This window comes from Amyelois transitella, chromosome 13, assembly GCF_032362555.1.
Source record: "Amyelois transitella isolate CPQ chromosome 13, ilAmyTran1.1, whole genome shotgun sequence".
NCBI lineage: Eukaryota > Metazoa > Arthropoda > Insecta > Lepidoptera > Pyralidae > Amyelois > Amyelois transitella.
In genome coordinates this window covers 10,533,273-10,551,770 of record NC_083516.1, presented here as the reverse complement: position 1 = coordinate 10,551,770, position 18,498 = coordinate 10,533,273, and the positions used below count along the sequence as shown (strand labels likewise).

The 18,498-nt window shown below is 37.6% G+C and overlaps 3 protein-coding genes across 6 annotated transcripts in view; 2 read left to right on the top strand and 1 right to left on the bottom strand.

Moving 5' to 3' along the window:
- Positions 1–8,464, top strand: part of LOC106129303 (cationic amino acid transporter 2) — a 40,044-nt gene extending 31,580 nt beyond the window's left edge. For all 4 annotated transcript variants that reach the window (XM_013327829.2, XM_013327828.2, XM_013327827.2 and 1 more), the window contains exons 4-11: positions 559–663; positions 1,272–1,558; positions 1,830–2,067; positions 2,902–3,004; positions 3,618–3,775; positions 4,773–4,927; positions 5,421–5,529; positions 5,845–8,464. In XM_013327829.2, coding sequence (XP_013183283.1) covers positions 559–663; positions 1,272–1,558; positions 1,830–2,067; positions 2,902–3,004; positions 3,618–3,775; positions 4,773–4,927; positions 5,421–5,529; positions 5,845–6,047 — 1,358 coding nt within the window. In that variant the 3' untranslated portion in view covers positions 6,048–8,464. The remainder of the gene's footprint in view (positions 1–558; positions 664–1,271; positions 1,559–1,829; positions 2,068–2,901; positions 3,005–3,617; positions 3,776–4,772; positions 4,928–5,420; positions 5,530–5,844) is intronic.
- Positions 8,465–9,349: 885 nt separating this feature from the next.
- The window catches only part of LOC106129293 (cationic amino acid transporter 2), a 29,121-nt gene continuing 19,972 nt past the window's right edge, over positions 9,350–18,498 (bottom strand). Inside the window, exon 13 of the mRNA XM_060947222.1 lies at positions 9,350–11,919. Coding sequence (XP_060803205.1) covers positions 11,777–11,919 — 143 coding nt within the window. The 3' untranslated portion in view covers positions 9,350–11,776. The remainder of the gene's footprint in view (positions 11,920–18,498) is intronic.
- On the top strand, positions 13,905–15,852 carry LOC132902384 (lipase 1-like). The gene is made up of 2 exons (XM_060947223.1): positions 13,905–14,126; positions 14,583–15,852. The coding sequence occupies exon 2, from the start codon at positions 14,640–14,642 to the stop codon at positions 15,813–15,815; it is 1,176 nt and encodes a 391-aa protein (XP_060803206.1). The 5' UTR covers positions 13,905–14,126; positions 14,583–14,639; the 3' UTR covers positions 15,816–15,852.

The window sequence follows — 18,498 nt, the reverse complement described above, 5'->3', positions numbered from 1 at the left end:
CGGCACCGATACAAAAAAGAATAGGACCACTCCATCTCTTTGCCATGGATGCTGTAAAAGGCGACTAAGGGATAGGCTTATAAAATTGCGATCCTTTTTTTAGGCGATGGGCTAGCGACCTGTCACTATTTGGATCTCAATTACATCATTAAGCGGAGCAGCTGAACGTGGCCATTCAGTCTTTTCGGGACTATTGGCTCTGTCTACCCCGTTAGGGATATAGACGTAACTATATGTATGTATGTATTTATAATTTGTTAGGTACAAAAGGATGACTTAATGTTACTCTTCCGGGTTAAGATCCGGGGGGCAGTCTGTAAAAAGGATATCCCCTTGGAACATAAAAAAAAAGATTTAGAATAAGACAACCCGTTTTGTATCCATGGTTACACATCCAGTGGTCTGAATGTGCAGGTTTCCTCACGATGTTTTCCCTTACCGAGAGATCATCAACTTAGCTGCTTTGGGATATGAACCTGTGCCTTTCTGCGCATCACGCATTCTAACCTTACCTTACTGTTTCGAAGCAACGACGCTCTAGACAGTCTTTCATTTCAGTATTACTGGCGTTCGGCGTGAGAGAGTCCACAAAACTGAACAACGTGTTTACCGTTCTCAATCTAGTGACAGTCGCCATTGTCATTGTCGCCGGTGCCTTAAAAAGTAAGTTCGTCAATTTTTTCTATACTAATATTTTAAAGCTGAAGAGTTTGTTTGTTTGTTTGTTTGAATGCGCTAATCTCAGGAACTACTGGTTCGAATTGAAAAATCCGTTTTGCGTTGAATAGACCATTCATCGAGGAAGGCTTTAGGCTATATAACATCACGCTGCAACTATAAGGAGCAAAGAAATAATGGAAAATGTGAAAATAACGGGGAATATTATTTATCCTTGAGGGCTTCGATGTTGCTCAAAATAACGATTCCACGCGGACGAAGTCGCAGGCACCTTTCCGCCAGCCCGTCGCCTAAAAGAAGAATCCCATGTTTACAAGCCAATCCTTTTATGACAACCATGGGAAAGAGATGGAATAGTCCTATTCTTCTTCCTATAGGTGCTGGGAACCACACGGCTTTTTATAATATAATATGGAATAATACGGAATATAGATAATATAAATATAGGTAGCATTAAGCCAAATAGCTGAACGTGGCCATTCAGTCTTTTCCAGACTGTTGGCTCTGTCTACCCTGCAAGGGATATGGACGTGACCATATGGATGTATGTATGTAATATGGAAGTATTTATTAATTGATCGAGTTATCTCCAGGTGACCCGGCCAACTGGCGGATTCCCGTGTCAGACATCCCACCGGAATACCAAGATAAAGCTGGCTCCGGGGGTTTCATGCCATTCGGCATGGCCGGCGTCATGGCCGGCGCCGCCAAATGCTTCTTCGGCTTCGTGGGGTTTGACTGCGTGGCCACCACCGGCGAGGAAGCCAAGAATCCAAAAAGAGACATACCATTGTCCATCGTTTTCTCCTTAGTCGTCATATTCGTGTCCTACTTCAGTATTGCTACGGTTCTGACCATGATGTGGCCGTATTATTTGCAGGTAAGTTTATCTGTAGGATATATACATATGTCTATATATGTCAACGCGACTAAGGGATAGGCTTGTAAACTTGGGATTCCTCTTTCAGGCGATGGGCTAGCAACCTGTCACTATTTGAATCTCAATTCTATCATTAAGCGAAACTGTTCAAGCCTGTTGGCACTGTCTGCACCGCAAGGGATATAGACGTGATTATATGTATGACCGATAGGTACTATTATTTTATATGTTGAGTTATATATATATATTTATATTAATTAAATCTTCTCAGGATGCCGACGCCCCTTTCCCCTACGTGTTCGCTCAAACCGGACTGCCCGCCATCAAGTGGATTGTGACCATCGGCGCGGTGTTTGCTCTGTGCACCAGCCTCCTGGGCGCCATGTTCCCGCTACCCAGGGTCCTGTACGCGATGGGAACGGACGGGCTGCTGTTCAGACCACTGGCGACTATACACAAGTGGACGAAGACACCGATGCTGGCGACGATACTTAGCGGACTTTTCGCTGGTAATTTTTATGACGCTTTTCTGATTCATTTATTAGCTGATAGAGGCCGCCCGCGACTTCGTCCGCGTGGAGTCAATCCTGCAGGAACTACGGGGTGAAAAGTAGTAGCCTATGTGTTATTCTGGGTCTTCAGCTACTTACATATCAAATTAATATCGTAATCGGTTCGGTAGTTTTTGCGTGAAAGAGTAACAAACATCCATGCTGACATAGTCACAAACTTTCGCATTTATAATATTAGTAAGATGTTGGTTGTCAGAAACAGCATGTAAGTGATACTTTATTAGTACAACTAATAAATAGCTAAAAAGCCTTGGAAAATATTTAATGTGAGGTTATCAAAGTAAGGTTGCAAATTCAAATACGTCTGTGGGCATTTTGGCAGCTTTTGAATTTGAAGGGATTACCTGCACAATTGGTAGGTTGCTGAAGTCAGATGGGAGTGGCTTCGTGACCTGACTCACCGTCACGACACCAAAAAGGCGTACCCTGAAACTCTCTCTCTCTCTCACACACACACACTCCGCTGGAGAAAGAAAAAGATAGTGAACGAAAATGATTCTGTGAAGCGTAATTTTTGTATTCCGACGGGTTCATTTTGTTTTGATTCTCTTTAGACATCTCATCAATTTAAATTACTTATAGACAGAAGCAATGCTTGTGCGACAGAGTATTAGTGGATAAAATAATAATAAATAAATTACTATACCTACTGCGAATTTTTTTTCGATCTTTCATAAAAAGTGGTATAAAGTTACTATGAAGAACGATCAGATGTCCCATAAGGCTTTCACTTAGAGTTCTAAATGCTCATCAATTTGACGATGTTCCCAGCGACAATGGCGGCGGTGTTCGACCTGGACCAGCTCATAGACATGATGTCCATCGGAACCCTGCTGGCTTACACCATCGTGGCGACCAGCGTACTTATACTCAGGTGAGGCAAATATATGGACTTGATACTTCATAGTAAGATTATCACATTTTGATACGAAAAATTTTTGAGCTCAATAGTGTGAATGGTCGATTCGGTAAGGTGCCCGGTTAAAATGCGTGATGCGCAGAAAGGTACAGGTTGGAATCCCACCACGGCAATGACTATTTTCGAAAGTTTGTACATTCGTTTGAAAACTAACCGATGCTCTTACGGCGAGGGAAAACATTGTCAAAACCTGCACATTCAGGAAACTGGAGCTGTAACCATGGTCGATCCAATACGGATTAGGTTCAGCAAAGGTTGCGGATGTCAGACGGGAGTCACTTCGTGTAAAAACCTGACTCACCGAATCCAGGGTCCATGGTCAAAGGCATATCCCGGGTTCCTCTCCAAAATGGTGAGGATGAAACTGGGACTTAAAAAAAGGCAGGAGGAAGAAGATTTTTAAGCTCAATAATGATGCCAATACACACTATAATGACCATTCATTGCGCCTACTCAGTATGATTGTTACATTTTGTTACGTAGGTACATTAAGCTTATTAATGTTCCTCAAGAACTATCATGCATTGATAAAATCTGGTCCCAACCCATGGTTTACCTGATTTTTCAGATACGAAGACACAGACGACTCGATGCGCAGCCTGCAAGCCAGCAAGCCGGTCTCGGAGACTCCGTACTCCATCGCCAAGCAGACCTTCAACCTGTTGGGGCTCAAGAGACCCAATCTACTTTCTGCTACTATTGCCAAAATCACCATTTTACTATTGTGTGAGTGTCTTCAACTAAGTTTTCAGTTTGAGCACATAATTCATGGCTAATAATAAATCAAAGCGTGTCAGCTGTGCTCATAAATTAGACTACAGTGCCAAGAGTCATAGGACTTGAAAGTCACTTTTCGGTGGATAACTATATAAGTGACGGAATTGATATTTAGAAATAAAGACAGGTCACTATCCTATCGCTTAAAAGAAGAATCCTTTATGTAAACATACTTACATACGGTCACGTCTATACGGGGTAAACAGAGCCAACAGTCTTGAAAAGACTGAAAGGCGACGTTCAGTTATGACTTTACGATGGAATTGAGATTCAAATAGTGACAGCGGTTGCTAGCTCATCGCCTGCAAAAGGAATCCCAAGTTTTACGCCTGTCCCTAAGTCGTCTTTTGCGACATCCACAGGACAGATACGAAGAGGTTCTTTGTCATATAATTCCTGGTATACTATCCTTTTACTCCACTGCATATGTATATTTATAACCTTTACTTCAATTGTTCATTTTCAATCTGAGCTGTAAGAGTTACAGCTGGCAAAACTTTGTTCTTTACCAGCAGTAAAGCATGAAAATAAACATGACAAACATTGACGGCCTCTGTGGCGCAGCGGTAGTGCGCTTGTCTGTGTCACCGGAGGTCCCGGGCTCGAATCCCGGTCAGGGCATGATGAGAAACGAACTTTCTCCGATTGGTTTGGGTCTTGGATTTTTTATCTATATAAGTATTTATTACAAAATATAGTATCGTTGAGTTAGTATCTCGTAACACAAGTCTCTAACTTACTTCGACGCTTCGTTAGACCATCGGTTAGTAACCAAACTAATGTTCAAACAAAACTTCAAAAATAATGATTGGTGCATGGCCGCGGTGGGATTCGAACCAGTGCCATCATGCCTAGGTTGATGCTCGAGTGGTCCTATTCTTATATATGTTGGTGCCGTGACCCGCTCAAAAATGAAGTGCTTATAGTAATTTCTGTATGTGGCCAGTTATCCTGGCGCTAGTGACGTGCGTGCTGGCCCGGTTCGAGGCGGGCGGCGCGGCGCGCGACACGGCGCTGGGCGCGCTGGGCGCCGCGCTGCTGGCGCTGCTGCTCGTGCTCTACCGACAGCCCCGGCATGACGTCAAACAGCTCAGCTTCTCTGTAAGTCTTCTCTTCTCAGTCTCTCTCTCTCTCTCTTAGATGAGACATTCCACATCTTTACACGCATCAAGTTGCACCTAGTTCGGTCGGTGCGCAGAGTAAGTTATCCAAAATTTTACTCTTCATTTTCTCTGGTCTTCGGTGATCATCCTCCTGGTGTGATTCAGGATACGTCCTCACTTTAATATAATTTCTAAGTCGGCCAGTGACCGCGTTCCACAGAAATCGATTATCAGCGATCCTAACGAATGAACAAGTCAATTTGTTCCCGTCTGACCAGCAGGTGAACTTCAGCCGTCGTTGGAGTGTGGTTACAATAGTTAGACATCCATTTGCCCAAATATAAAGACTTCCTTGCGCAATTTACTCCGGTAAGCATTCAAAAATAATATTAAGGACGTTCAGAAAAGACTCACTGTTATTTGAACCAGTGCACCTTGAAACCAACTATAGTTGTCTTTACCGTTCTCTAACGTGATACTTTACGTTTCAGGTCCCGCTGATTCCCCTGGTTCCTTACCTCAGTGTGTGCATGAATCTATACCTGATGGTGCAGCTGGACCACCAGACCTGGATCCGGTTCATCGTGTGGCTGGCCATAGGTAAGTGTCGAAAGAAACTTATTTTGTAAAGAGTGACTCGCACGATTTTCATTCGAAATTCAATGACATGAATTTGACAGAAACTTAGTAGCTTCTACCCACGACTTTACTCCTGTAGTATTTTCCAAAAATCTTTTTTTCTTTTTTCATTAAACAATTTAAAAAAAAAAGATAATTTACAAGAAGCTTTGTAAATTATCTTTTTGGAAATTGTCAGCCAAATCTGTGATAAAGCTTGTATAAGTCGGAAATATAAAGGCTCTAAAATGAATACAACCGATAAATCTGTCTAAATTTTATTTATTTATTTTACAGGTTACCTGATATACTTCTGCTACGGTGTACGTCACAGCTCACTCAACATTACTGAGATCCCGACCACACTTGATGGAAAAACAGGCATCAATGGAATTATCCAGGAGAAGCCCACAAAAACAGCCAACGGTATGCAACATGACAATGGGAAAGACATCAAAGACGTTCAGAAAGAAAAACATCACATGACTACCAAGTTTTAGTATTATAATGACTTATGTAAAAAAAATATTACAGTGAAAAATAATTCTAGGGACAATATAGATAGAGTTAGTTTTGTGACTTGTGACACTATATTGGGTGAAAGGTTGTATATTAAAAGTAGAGTGACACTTCATAGCATAAATAATAAATTTACATGAGAAATTGACATTCCAAACTAACTTTTGAATAGAAAATGAAATCGCAATGAAAATTTCATCCATAATTTTTGTAATAGGTAGGTATATTTTTAAATTAATAATTTCTTTGCCTGTTTTTTTTTGTTATATGTATGTATAAATGTATTGTATTGTATGTGACAAGTATGTGCAATGTAGATAATTATAATATGTAATGCCGAAATTATATAATTGTAGACAAGTGTAGAATAGTTTTGAAACTTGCCCAATGTTATACTAACTGACAATTCTAGACTAAGTATGTTTAAAATTTAAGTAAAGTTTTATATGTTTTAGTTTAGTTTATAATTAATTAATTTTCAGCAATTTTCTTATTGACAAAATATTATAGTCGTCAATAAAAAATATTTACTTGTTTCGTCGATTTCGAGAAAGTATCTAACTTAATTTAAAAATAGACTCCCAGTTTTTGTAGCTTCGACATGTTTAAGAGAAATCTATTTATATATTAATCTATTGTTATTGTCTTTATTAGAACTTTAATATTCTATAGTTGTAACAGTAATTTAAATTTTTAAGCGATATTGTGCAATATAGCGGGGCGAGATTGAGAAGTAAAAGCCAACTACGGGATAACAACTTTACTTCGGTAACTTATAAAAAGAAATACAGAACTCGCTCGCTAATAAGAAGTGCATACCGCACCGGTCCGCGCGTTGTTTAAAGACTGACTTGTTCAATGAGGCGCACGGGCGGTCCTCTGCGCGGGCGCTGGGAACGGCGTGGTATGGACGAGGGGGGTGGAGGGTGACGCGATGTCTCCCCGGAAGGGCCTACAATGTTGCCCGCTATAGCAACCAGTTTTACTACAAGCGAATCACGCGTCTCAACCGCTGTTGGTTCGTACGATTCGCTCGCTCGCTGAAACTTAGCATTGTCAATCGTCGTTATGCCTAGGATAAGTCCTTACAGCACATTAGGTCTTATAACCGAGGGTACCTAGTTAACACATTTCCAATTATTAATTCTAACCGCAAGTCTCATGATGGGAATTTTCGCCGTAGTGAACTATGCGTAGTCTGACCTTTTTGATATAAAATTGTGCCCTCCAATACCGGAAAGATCTAAAAGCATTGTATTATTTGATAGAACATTCCATTTATGTGTGATTTGAAGACAATTACGTAGAATTTAATAAGAGAAACAGAGATTTTATTATTTATTCTTTATTTAGGCAAGTCTAGCCACATCTAACAGCCTAGTTATTTATTTTATCGACAAACTTGTAAATAATAAACAAATTTGAATGTTTTATATTATATTTTTATAGTTTTTAGCCATCAACCAGTGAGAAAAATTCTTTGTAGAAACATGACGTGTGTCAAAGCTTTTTTGATTTTTTGTCCAGAAAAAATTCCGATAATTGGGAAAACTTACCCAATAATCAAATTACCCTAACATGTGCTATGAAACCACTTTCTTTAAATCTTTTATTCACATAATGTAATAACACAGGATTACTACAGTTTTTTCTATTATTCAAAGTAAGTCTTTGTTCTACTCACTTGAGTTATTAAACCCTAACATAAAATAGGAAATGAAATCCTTTAAACTGTTATTTTATTACAGTTACAGGCAAAAACTTAAAGCAATGCACGCTGTACGGAAACGTTTAATTAACTTGCAGATCGAGATAACAGGAGGACCCAAGGTTCCCCCTCAAAGGTCACAACTGGGTCTAACGCCCGGATAATGTGTGTGAAAAGGGCCGGTTATCTGTTCATTTGGTCCAATATGGGTTGGGTTCCTCTGCAAAGATTGCGGTTTAAAATGGAGAAGGTTTGTGTTAAAACCTGATTTATTCAATCCAGGGTCAAAAAACCACCACGGGCTCGTCTCCAGGGGATGTAGCCGTGATAAACTCAAGTGCCTAAGCACTTATCAGTGCATTGGTCTGAAGTGCTGAAGCTCTGATCAGCGCTCGCCTTACTTGCCCTAATTTCATTTTATTTTGAGTATTAAATGTATTACTATAAGATTGGAAATTCTCTTTTCTCTAAAAATTGATTTCCCGCGGGCAGATGAGGGTTCGGCAGCTTAAACCTTACCGCCAAAAGGAAGATGTTAGATTTGGCTAGCATTTGTCAGTATTGTGATATTTGATCGTGATTGTGTAACATAATGTACTTAAGCGTAGTCTAAGCAATAACAAACTGTGATGCGACGGTATGTCGATGCCTTGTAATAAATTTGATGATGACATTAATTATTTTTATTTACCTTTTAGTCGCAGTAAGTTAATTATAACCCAAATACTAACCCGGCTATGTACCAATGATTATTCTCGAAGTTATGTACATTAGTTTGAATACTAACCGATGCTCTAACGACATTCAGGTAACTGGATATGTAAATATGATCAATCCAATACGGGTTAGGTTCCCAGGGGACCTAACTTATTATAGGACACTTATAATCACTTAATAATTGTCAATCTTTTGATTTCACAACAAACAGACAATATGTTACAATACATACATACATACATAAAATCACGCCTCTTCCCGGAGGGGTAGGCAGAGACTACCTCTTTCCACTTGCCACGATGTTACAATATGTAACACAAATAATTTCTGTATATTTCTTTTCTGCTGGTTATAATTCCATATATCCTATTCGTCCCAATCATTTATATGGATAGTGCCGTGTGGTTCCCGGCACCAATACGAAAAAAAGAATAGTACCACTCCATCTCTTTCCCATGGATGTCGTAAAAGGCGACTATGGGATAGGCTTACAAACTTGAGATTCTTTTTTAAGCGATGTGCTAGCAACCTATCAGTCTTTGACTGTTGACTCTGTCTACCCCGCAAGGGATATAGACGTGATTATATGTATGTATGCATTTATATGGAAATAACTTGTATAAATATGTCTGCTATCATCAAAAAAAAAAAACTTCCATTCTTACCTTCTGAAGCGGCGCATTACTCTACTTCCTACAAACCCTGGAGAACCTCTCTTTCCAAATGGCCTTTCAGTGTTTGCGAGACTGTTGGCTCTGTTTACCCCGTAAGGGATAAAGACGTGAGCATATGTATGTATGCCATCCATATCAGTGATAAGGTGTTGAAAAATAAAAAACAACTTTTTTTTAAGCGATATACATATATTTATTTCAACTACAATACACATAGCCATGGCTTAGCCATTTTTTTACTACGAGTATAAATATGCCTAACTAACAATTACATACAGCCAAAATCAATATTGGTCCGATAATATTCTGATAACTATAATCCTACTTGCATCATAATAAATCCTTATTAAATTATGAATTATTCTAATATTTAAAATACTATAAAGATAAAATTGCAATCAAAAATATTTAAAAGCATAGCATAGTGGTACATTTATTTTTTTTACATTGTTATGATCTTATTTAAAATATATAAAAATAAACAAAAAAATTACAATTAAGTCCGAATTTTAATGTTACAATTTTTTTTTTGTAAAAATCTGTATGATAATAATTTTTCATTCACCAAGTCAGATTACATATATATAATATATATATTCACATACTATTACAAAACAGATCAAACATAATATCAACCAAAAATAAATAAATATTTAAATTTTCAGCGAAGTTAATTTTACACTGCTTCACAGCCTCGCGCGATTAATACTGAAGACATACAAATAAATAGAAGTGCAAAATATATTTTTTAACATATATTTTTTCTTTTACGGTTTTAACCTAAAATTATTTACTTGGTTGCTTGAGGCAGTGCTTAATATAAAAAAAAAAACAAATAGTTCACAATAAATTGATGTCATTTAAGGTAATACGATTTCACAATGTTTTTTAAATCAACAAAAGACTTGTACCTTTTATTGACAACTGTCAAACTCATCTCAATTCAATCATTAAGCCATGCAGCTGAATTTGTCTTTCAGTCTTTTCAAGACTGTTGGTTTTGTCTACTCCGCAAGGGATATAGGCATGATTATATTTATGTCTCAAATGTCTTAAATTTCAATAAAATCCATACATCATAACAATGTTTTCTCTGGTCCACATTTCTAATTCTAATTTTGTATAATTGTGAAGTTGACGTTGTTTAAGTAAATGCTGCAGTGCACTTTGTTACCGCTTCTTCTACATTGGAAGCGGCAGCAAAGAAGCGGGTGTTTAGAATGACAGCTGTCAAACTCAAATATATCTATCAATCTTAATACCACCTCGCCATAATTTTTTTGCATCATCCACATTCTTCGTGTTTTATTTTTTATCATTAAAGGAATACTTTTTTATTTACTTTATACTTAAAAAAATAAAGTGAAGATAGGTTTGGTACAATACTATATAAAGGAACTTGTACGGAGATTCTTAAGTACATTATTAAAATTAAATTACGTGAATAATTTTAATAACTGATCGATCACAATAATTATATTTCATCACGTTATAAAAAAAAATTACATTTCTACGCTAACGCTATGTCTACACTAAATAAATAATAAAAATCAGAAATACACATACACACTTAAATGATTAAGCTGTAACTTTAATCTCACTTAATGCTGTTTATAGATGTGCCAACCGAATTACATTCACACTTATTATATGTATAACTAGCTATTACCCGCAGCTTCGCCCGAGCGAATTAAGCGCCATTTACAAAAGAATACGGGGTTTTTCGCAAATTCCACGGGAACTTTTTGCCATGATAAAGAGTACCCTATGTCATCTTCAGACTTTTAGTTCAAAATTTCAAGAAGATTGGTTCATTAGATAACGCGTAAAAGGAACAACAAACAAACAAACTTACGTTCGCATTTTATAATATTAGTTGAGATGGATTCGGTGAGGAAATTTTTTCAGAGCAAAATTACAAACATACAATTATGAACACTGACATAGGTACATACATTTGTCCCAGAGAGAAATCAATACTTCATAACATGAAATTTGCCTTTAATTTGATATCATCGTTTTGACATTTTGACAGGTTTTTTTTCTGATGCCGTGTACGGCACCAATACACAAAAAAAAGAATAGGACCACTCCATCTCTTTCCCACGGATGTCGTAAAAGGCTACTAAGGGATAGGTTTACAAAATTGGGATTCTTTTTAGGCGATGGGCTAGCAACCTGTCACTATTTAAAACTAATCTCAATTCTAGCATTAAGCCAAATAGCTGAACGTCAGTTCAGTCTTTTCAAGGCTGTTGGCTCTGTCTACCCCGCAAGGGATATAGACGTATGTTTTTTTTATTCTGATTCATGGTATGTGGTTGTACTTCTGGTAACAAAGATATGCGATGCTCATAACTGGACAGATAAGTTAATTATAATCCAATGTCATGCAATACATACTGCAATCATTAACTTAACCTAAATGCTGGAAGTAAAACTGACCCTCGATTCCACCTGGGGGTCACCAAATCACATCAGCCCAGGGCTGCAACCCATGTTAAAACAAGGAGGTTCTTGTACAACCTATTCTGCAATCACTCACTATTATCTAAACCTAGATGCTGGATATGAAACTGACGATAGTACCCCTGGGGCTGGTCAGCTCCTGTCAGCCCAGGGTGTGCTGGAGCCCGTTGTGCGCCAGCAGCGCGGTGTGGCTGTCGGCGTGGAGCTGGGCTAGCTGGACAACGTCGTGGGTTCGACGCCGCTCCGAGCTGTGCCAAGCGCCGTAGGTCGCGTAGATGAGGAGGCCTGTGTTAATAAATAATAAATAAATATACTTCTATGTATATATTACTTCTTCTTCTAGTGCCGTGTGTGTGTATAATAGGACCACTCCATCTCTTTCCCATAGATGTCGTAAAAGGCGACTAAGGGATAGGCTTACAAACTTGGGATTCTTTTTTAGGCGATGGGCTAGCAACCTGTCACTATTTGAATCTCAATTCTATCATTAAGCCAAATAGCTGAACGTGGTCATCCAGTCTTTTCAAGACTGATGGCTCTGTCTACCCCGCAAGGGACATAGACGTGACCATATGTATGTATGTATGTATACGGGACAAATTACACTGATTGAGTTAGCCTCGAAGTTAGTTCGAGTCTTGTGTTACGAAATACCAACTCAACGATACTATATTTTATAATATAATAAATACTTATATAGATAAACATCCAAGACCCAGGCCAATCAGAAAAAGTTATTTTCTCATCATTAGTAAATGTAGCACGATAACTTTTACTAAAAATAAAAATGTAATAAACTTTCATTATAAATTAAATAACACTAACCTAACTAAAGTGTCAGCCGTAAGAGACTTGGGTATTAATTTGGACTCAAAACTTTGCTTGGACACTCACATACAGAACATTGTTAATAATGCTTTTAAAATGTATGGCTTCGTTCTTCGCTCTTCCATTGAATTTAAAAGGACCTCCACATATCTCTACCTGTATAAAACTCTCATTCGCTCTCAACTTGAGTATGCTGTGCCCATTTGGAACCCATATTACAACGAGTATAATGATGCTATCGAAAGAGTACAGAAAAAATTCCTAAACGCTATGCATTATAGGTGTTTCAAACGGTACTTACCTTATCCTATACTACTTAAAAAATATAATATACTCTCACTCAGTAATAGACGTAAGTACCTTGAAGTATCTGCTCTACACAGAATTGTTAACAACCTTTTTGACTGCACTGATATTGTGAATGGATTGTACTACACTGTGCCCAGGAGTGCTGTGATGAGGGAGACTCGTACTCGTTCCCGTCCCCTGTTTGCAACAAGTTTGTGTCGCACGAACAGTGGACGGAGAGCCCCTCTTCGCCGTATGATGGAAACATACAATGTTGAATTTGTGGACATCGATATTCTTGCATGTAATGTTGCTAAATTTAAAAATCTAATTCTTAAAAAGCTATAATTTAATTTATTTTAAGGCCAAAATTTCGTTATTTAATTAGTAAGTTTTTAAAGTAACTTCCTATTTAGTTTAAAATGTCTTAATGTAGTTAGTAGCCCCGATTTCTAGTGTAACTCTGTGAATAACGTTGTGGGCTACATTATTAGTAACACTTCTTATGTTTAAATTCTTATTTATCTGTATATAATGTAGCTGTTTGTTGTTCCAATAAATAAATAAATAAATAAATAAATAAATGCCCTGACCGGGATTCGAACCCGGGTGTCACAGACAAGCGTACTACCGCTGCGCCACAGAGGCCGTCAAACGTGTAAGAAGATATTAAACTATTCATTTATAATGAAGCAACCGGTCACTATTTGAATCTCAATTCTATCTTTAAGCCAAATAACTAAAGTGGCCTATCAGTCTTTTCAAGGCTGTTGGCTCTGTCTACCCCGCATGGGATATAGACGTAATTGTATGTAGGTATATATGTTTATAATGAATAGAAATTGCAGTGTGGTACCAAAAAAAACCACTCCTTCTCTAACCCATAGACGTCGTAAAAGGCGACTAAGGCATAGGCTTATAAACTTCTTCTAGGCGACGGGTTAACAACCTGTCACTTTATATGAATCTCACTCAATTCCGTCACTAACTGAACTCGGCCTTTCATGTTGTGTGACAACTGACTCAATCTACCCCGTAAAGAATAAGGACGTGAAGTGTGTTGTGGCTTATTGAATTTTGTATAACCAACAAATCCTCTTTAGCTTATAATTAGATTAAGTTAATTCCATGGTCAAAACGAACAGCCTTCATCACAATACATTATATTTCAGCCTCGACAATAAACTAATTCTGAAACCTTCTAAATATTAAAATTACCGTTGAGTAGTTCTACGTTTACAGTCGAAAAATAATTATTATTTATGTCTCTTCCGCACTTGTGTGTTGACAAATTTTCAGTGATAATTTATTAATTTTTTTGTTACTTTGACGTGTGACGGAAAAAAAAATGTTTTAAGTATACACGTTGCCAACAAGTGGGTGAATATTTAACTTTATTTGTGAGTTAATTTGTGATGGTATTTCATGTTTTATTCACATAACTGAATTTTGATAAGTTTCTGCCATTACAGTGATGATTACTTGCCGTCTCTTCCTGTGGATGTCGTAGGAGGCGATCAAAGAATTAAAGTTACAAAAATGCTGCACATAAAATATTTATTTTACCAACGGTAATATAAGAAATAATCAAAAAAACAGGCTTAAAAATATCTAAAGCAATATTGAGTGAGAAGTTAATAAATTAAAATATATCAAAAAATAAAATATATTTAGTATAAATGTGCATTTTTTTTATAAACTTATACTTTTAAAGAATTGTAACTTAACAAGAGTTCCAAAAATCACTTGACCTCCTGACATGTTCGAAATTGCATTGGAGGTATTTTCTAAAATTAACGACACATTCCACGAAAAATATTTTCATCTTCCAGATGCATGGAGAGCACACACATCTTTAGATCAAGTAGGCTAAAGACTCCGCTTACAGCATGCTACTTACAATACTAGCGGTCATTCTATACAGCGCACCAGTCGCGCTGTCATTGGACAATAAAGAAGTCCCCGAGGATGGGCGACTAAATTTCACCGGTCTCGCCCTTAAATACGCGGGAGCGGTCCAAGAATACGACGTCACTACAGAAGATGGATACGTCCTTAAAATATACCGCATCCCTGGTGATAACACGAAACCTCTGCTCCTCATGCACGGCATTCTAGCCACTTCAGATGATTTCATCATAAGCGGCAACGACTCTTTGGCTGTGTCATTGAAAAATGAAGGTTATGACATTTGGTTCGGCAATTATAGGGGGAACAGGTACTCCCGCCGGCATATGACTCTCGATCCTGACGCGAATTCCACTTTCTGGTACTTCGGACCGCACGAACATGGCTATCACGACTTGGCAACGTCAATAGATTTCGTTCTGAACAGGACAGGTGTGAAACAACTGTCTTTGATTGGATATTCCGAAGGTACCATGATAGCATACATCCTCGCAGCTGAACGACCGGAATACAACGACAAGATTAAAGTATTCATCGCTATGGCGCCGATTTGCCACGTGGACAAGATGATAGAAAGACACCCTGTGTTAGTCGAGATAGGGTTTATATTCATCAAGTTATTTAAGCATTTCAAAGTGGAAGAAATAGCCGGATTCGACAGTATTACCGGCGCTATGACAAGAAGCTTCTGCGGTCATAACGCTATAGGTATTAAGGTGTGCCGTCAAATACTATTTCTAGTTTCAGGCAACGACCCGGAGGGCTTAATTCCTGAATTTATGTCGACCCTGTTCTGGCACTATCCAGTCGGTACTTCTAGAACTAACTTGGAGCATTTCCTGCAGATAATGGCGTCTAAACGGTTCGCGAAATTCGATTACGGTCCGGTGGAAAATTTGAGGAGGTATAAATCTAAATTGCCTCCGGAATATGATCTGAGTAAAGTTACAATGAGTAAATATTTGATCGCTGCTAGAAATGATCGCTTGTCAGCGCTCGGCGACAGTGGACGCCAGGCTAAGGAACTGCCTAATGTGATGGAGTACACGTTTGTTGACAGCGATTCATTCAATCATATAGATTTCCTATGGAGCCGACAATCGCGACAATACGTCCACCCGAAAGTGTTGAAAATTTTGAAAGAGTATAATTCTTAATTGTTAATTTTCTATAAAACTATTAATATAAGAGTTTGAGTGTAATTGTAATAATGTATTAAGTTATTTATAACTATTTATTTGTACATGCAAATTGTATTAAAATAAAATTAATAATATTTTAAAAATAACGTCGTCACATTTAATTTATTCCATGACTAAGTGACTATTAGTTTTATGAATTTCGTACACATGACTTGTGTGTTTGTTTACTTTATTTAACGAGAAAGGATATATAATCACGTCTATATCCCTTGCGGTGTAGGCAGAGCCAACAGTCTTCAAAAGACTGAAAGGCCACGTTCAGCTGTATTGAGTAAAGATGAAATTGAGATTCAAATAATGACAGGTTGCAAGTCCACCGCCTTTAAGAAGAATCCTAAGTTTATTTGCCTTTCCCTTAATTGCCGTTTACGACATCCATGAGAAAAAGATGGAGTGGTCCTATTCTTTTTTCTATTAGTGCCGGGAACCACACAATTAAGTAAATAAAATAATGTATAGCCACGAGAAGAAAAAATAAATAAATTATCAAATGTAATGAAACATGCGTATTTTTGAAATTACTTTTTTTTATTAACAAAAATGTGATTTTTTTTTTTATTGAAAATGACTTATGTTAATAAGTTATTAATGTATTAAATAAAAATCATAAAAACACACTTGCTACACACACACAGGGTGTTCAGAAAAACTACGATGGTGTTGTACCGTGTATCATAACATAATTTGCATAATATGTAGACATCTGTCAACGTCAACAAGTATGTATTTTTTTTTTAATAGAAGTATAAAGATATAAATAAATTTTAATATTAATAAGCATTTACGAGTGATGAAGTAGGAGACGCACATTTAATCAATGATTAAGTTTGTGAGAGCAAATTGTGAACAAAATGATAAATATATAACCAAAAACCAATTCTTTTTTTGGCCTCATATTTTAAAAATTTCATTATTTTTAAATTTTCATGCCCAAGAGTGTTCATATTGTACCTATTTATAAGCAGTAACTGTAATTCAACTGATGTACTTTATGATATGAAATAAACATTTTGAATTTGAATCATCTCAAGCAAAAGTGGAAGAATTTTTTTACAGCAATTTTTTTTATGCGTAACTACTTTTTTTTATAATAGATTTTGAGTGCGTTTGACCTTAATCTGCCTGGTGATAAGCAAGATGAGGCCTAAGGTGGTGTACGCAAGCTCAAATAGTGCCTATTCACTCTTGCCTTGAAAATCCCCGAGTTGTATGTATCGGGGTAGAGACATGCGGGGAGGGAATTCCCAATCAATTTTTTCTATATAATTCACTGTTGATGAAGGTTGACGTAGGTTATTGAAACTCGTTCATTTTCCACTGTCAAACTTAATGGAAGTATATGTACTTAAGAAAACGTTTTCAGAAATAAATTATAACAGATGTTAGTAATGCCGTGTGGTTCCCGGTAGGTACCAATAGAAAAAAGAATAGGACCACTCCATCTCTTTCTCATGGATGTAGTAAAAGGCGACTAAGGATAGGCTTATAAACTTGGGATTCTTCTTAAAGGCGATGGGCTAGCAACCTGTCACTATTTGAATCTCAATTCTATTATAAGCCAAATAGCTGAGCGTAGCCTTTTAGTCTTTTAAAGACTGTGGCACTGTCTACCCCGCAAGGGATATAGACGTAATTATATGTATGTATGTATGTAATTAATTTAACGGGTTTTGATACAGTTTTCTTTTTTGGAATAGATACAATTATTCAAGATGATGTTTTATATGTATAAATTCTGCGTGCCGTGCAAAGCCGGGGCGGGTAGCTAGTATTTTATCAAAATTAAAAATCAAAAATAGCGTTACAAGCAAGCGCGTATGTTTAATACACTCGTCCTATAGCATGACTTTGTACACGAGTAAAACATATTTTAATTTCGTTAACATTGTACTTGTATTTTGAATATATTAAAACAGACAGTTTCAAATAATTCCTCAAGTGCATCAATCGCAGTCACCACTTCAACCAAATCAGTATAATACCATGAATAAAATCATAATATTAATTCTGACAATATCAGCTACAATTCAGGCACAATTCAAGAAAGTGCCCGAAGATGGAAGACTCGATTTCAAAGGTCTTGCACTGAAATATGTTGGAGCGGTCGAAGAATATGAGGTGACGACTGAAGACGGCTACATTCTGACGCTGTTCCGTGTCCCAGGAAACTCTTCCAAGCCTCTGCTCATCATGCACGGCCTCATGGGCTCCAGCAACGAGTACGTCATGAGAGGGAACGATTCCTGGGTCGTAGCCTTACATAATGCCGGCTTCGATATTTGGCTCGGGAACTACAGAGGGAATCGGTATTCTCGGAGACACGTCACCATGAATCCTGACTCCGACAAGTCATTCTGGAAGTTCGGTCCGCACCAGCACGGGTGCTCAGATCTTGCAACGTTTATAGACTTCATTTTGAACAAGACTGGGGAGACTGAGTTGTCTTTGATGGGACATTCCGAAGGCACGCTGATTACGTACATACTTGGCTCCGAAAGACCGGAGTATAATGGGAAGATCAGAATATTTATAGCTTTAGCGCCGGTGTGTCATGTGCATTACGTTACAAAGAGGTTACCAACGGTCATACAATTCGGGTATGCTCTAAGAGATCTGGTGAAGCGGTACAAAATTGAGG

Bases quoted from the DNA above. Each gene is read 5' to 3' on its own strand.
- LOC132902384 (XM_060947223.1), top strand. From the start codon at position 14,640: ATGCTACTTACAATACTAGCGGTCATTCTATACAGCGCACCAGTCGCG.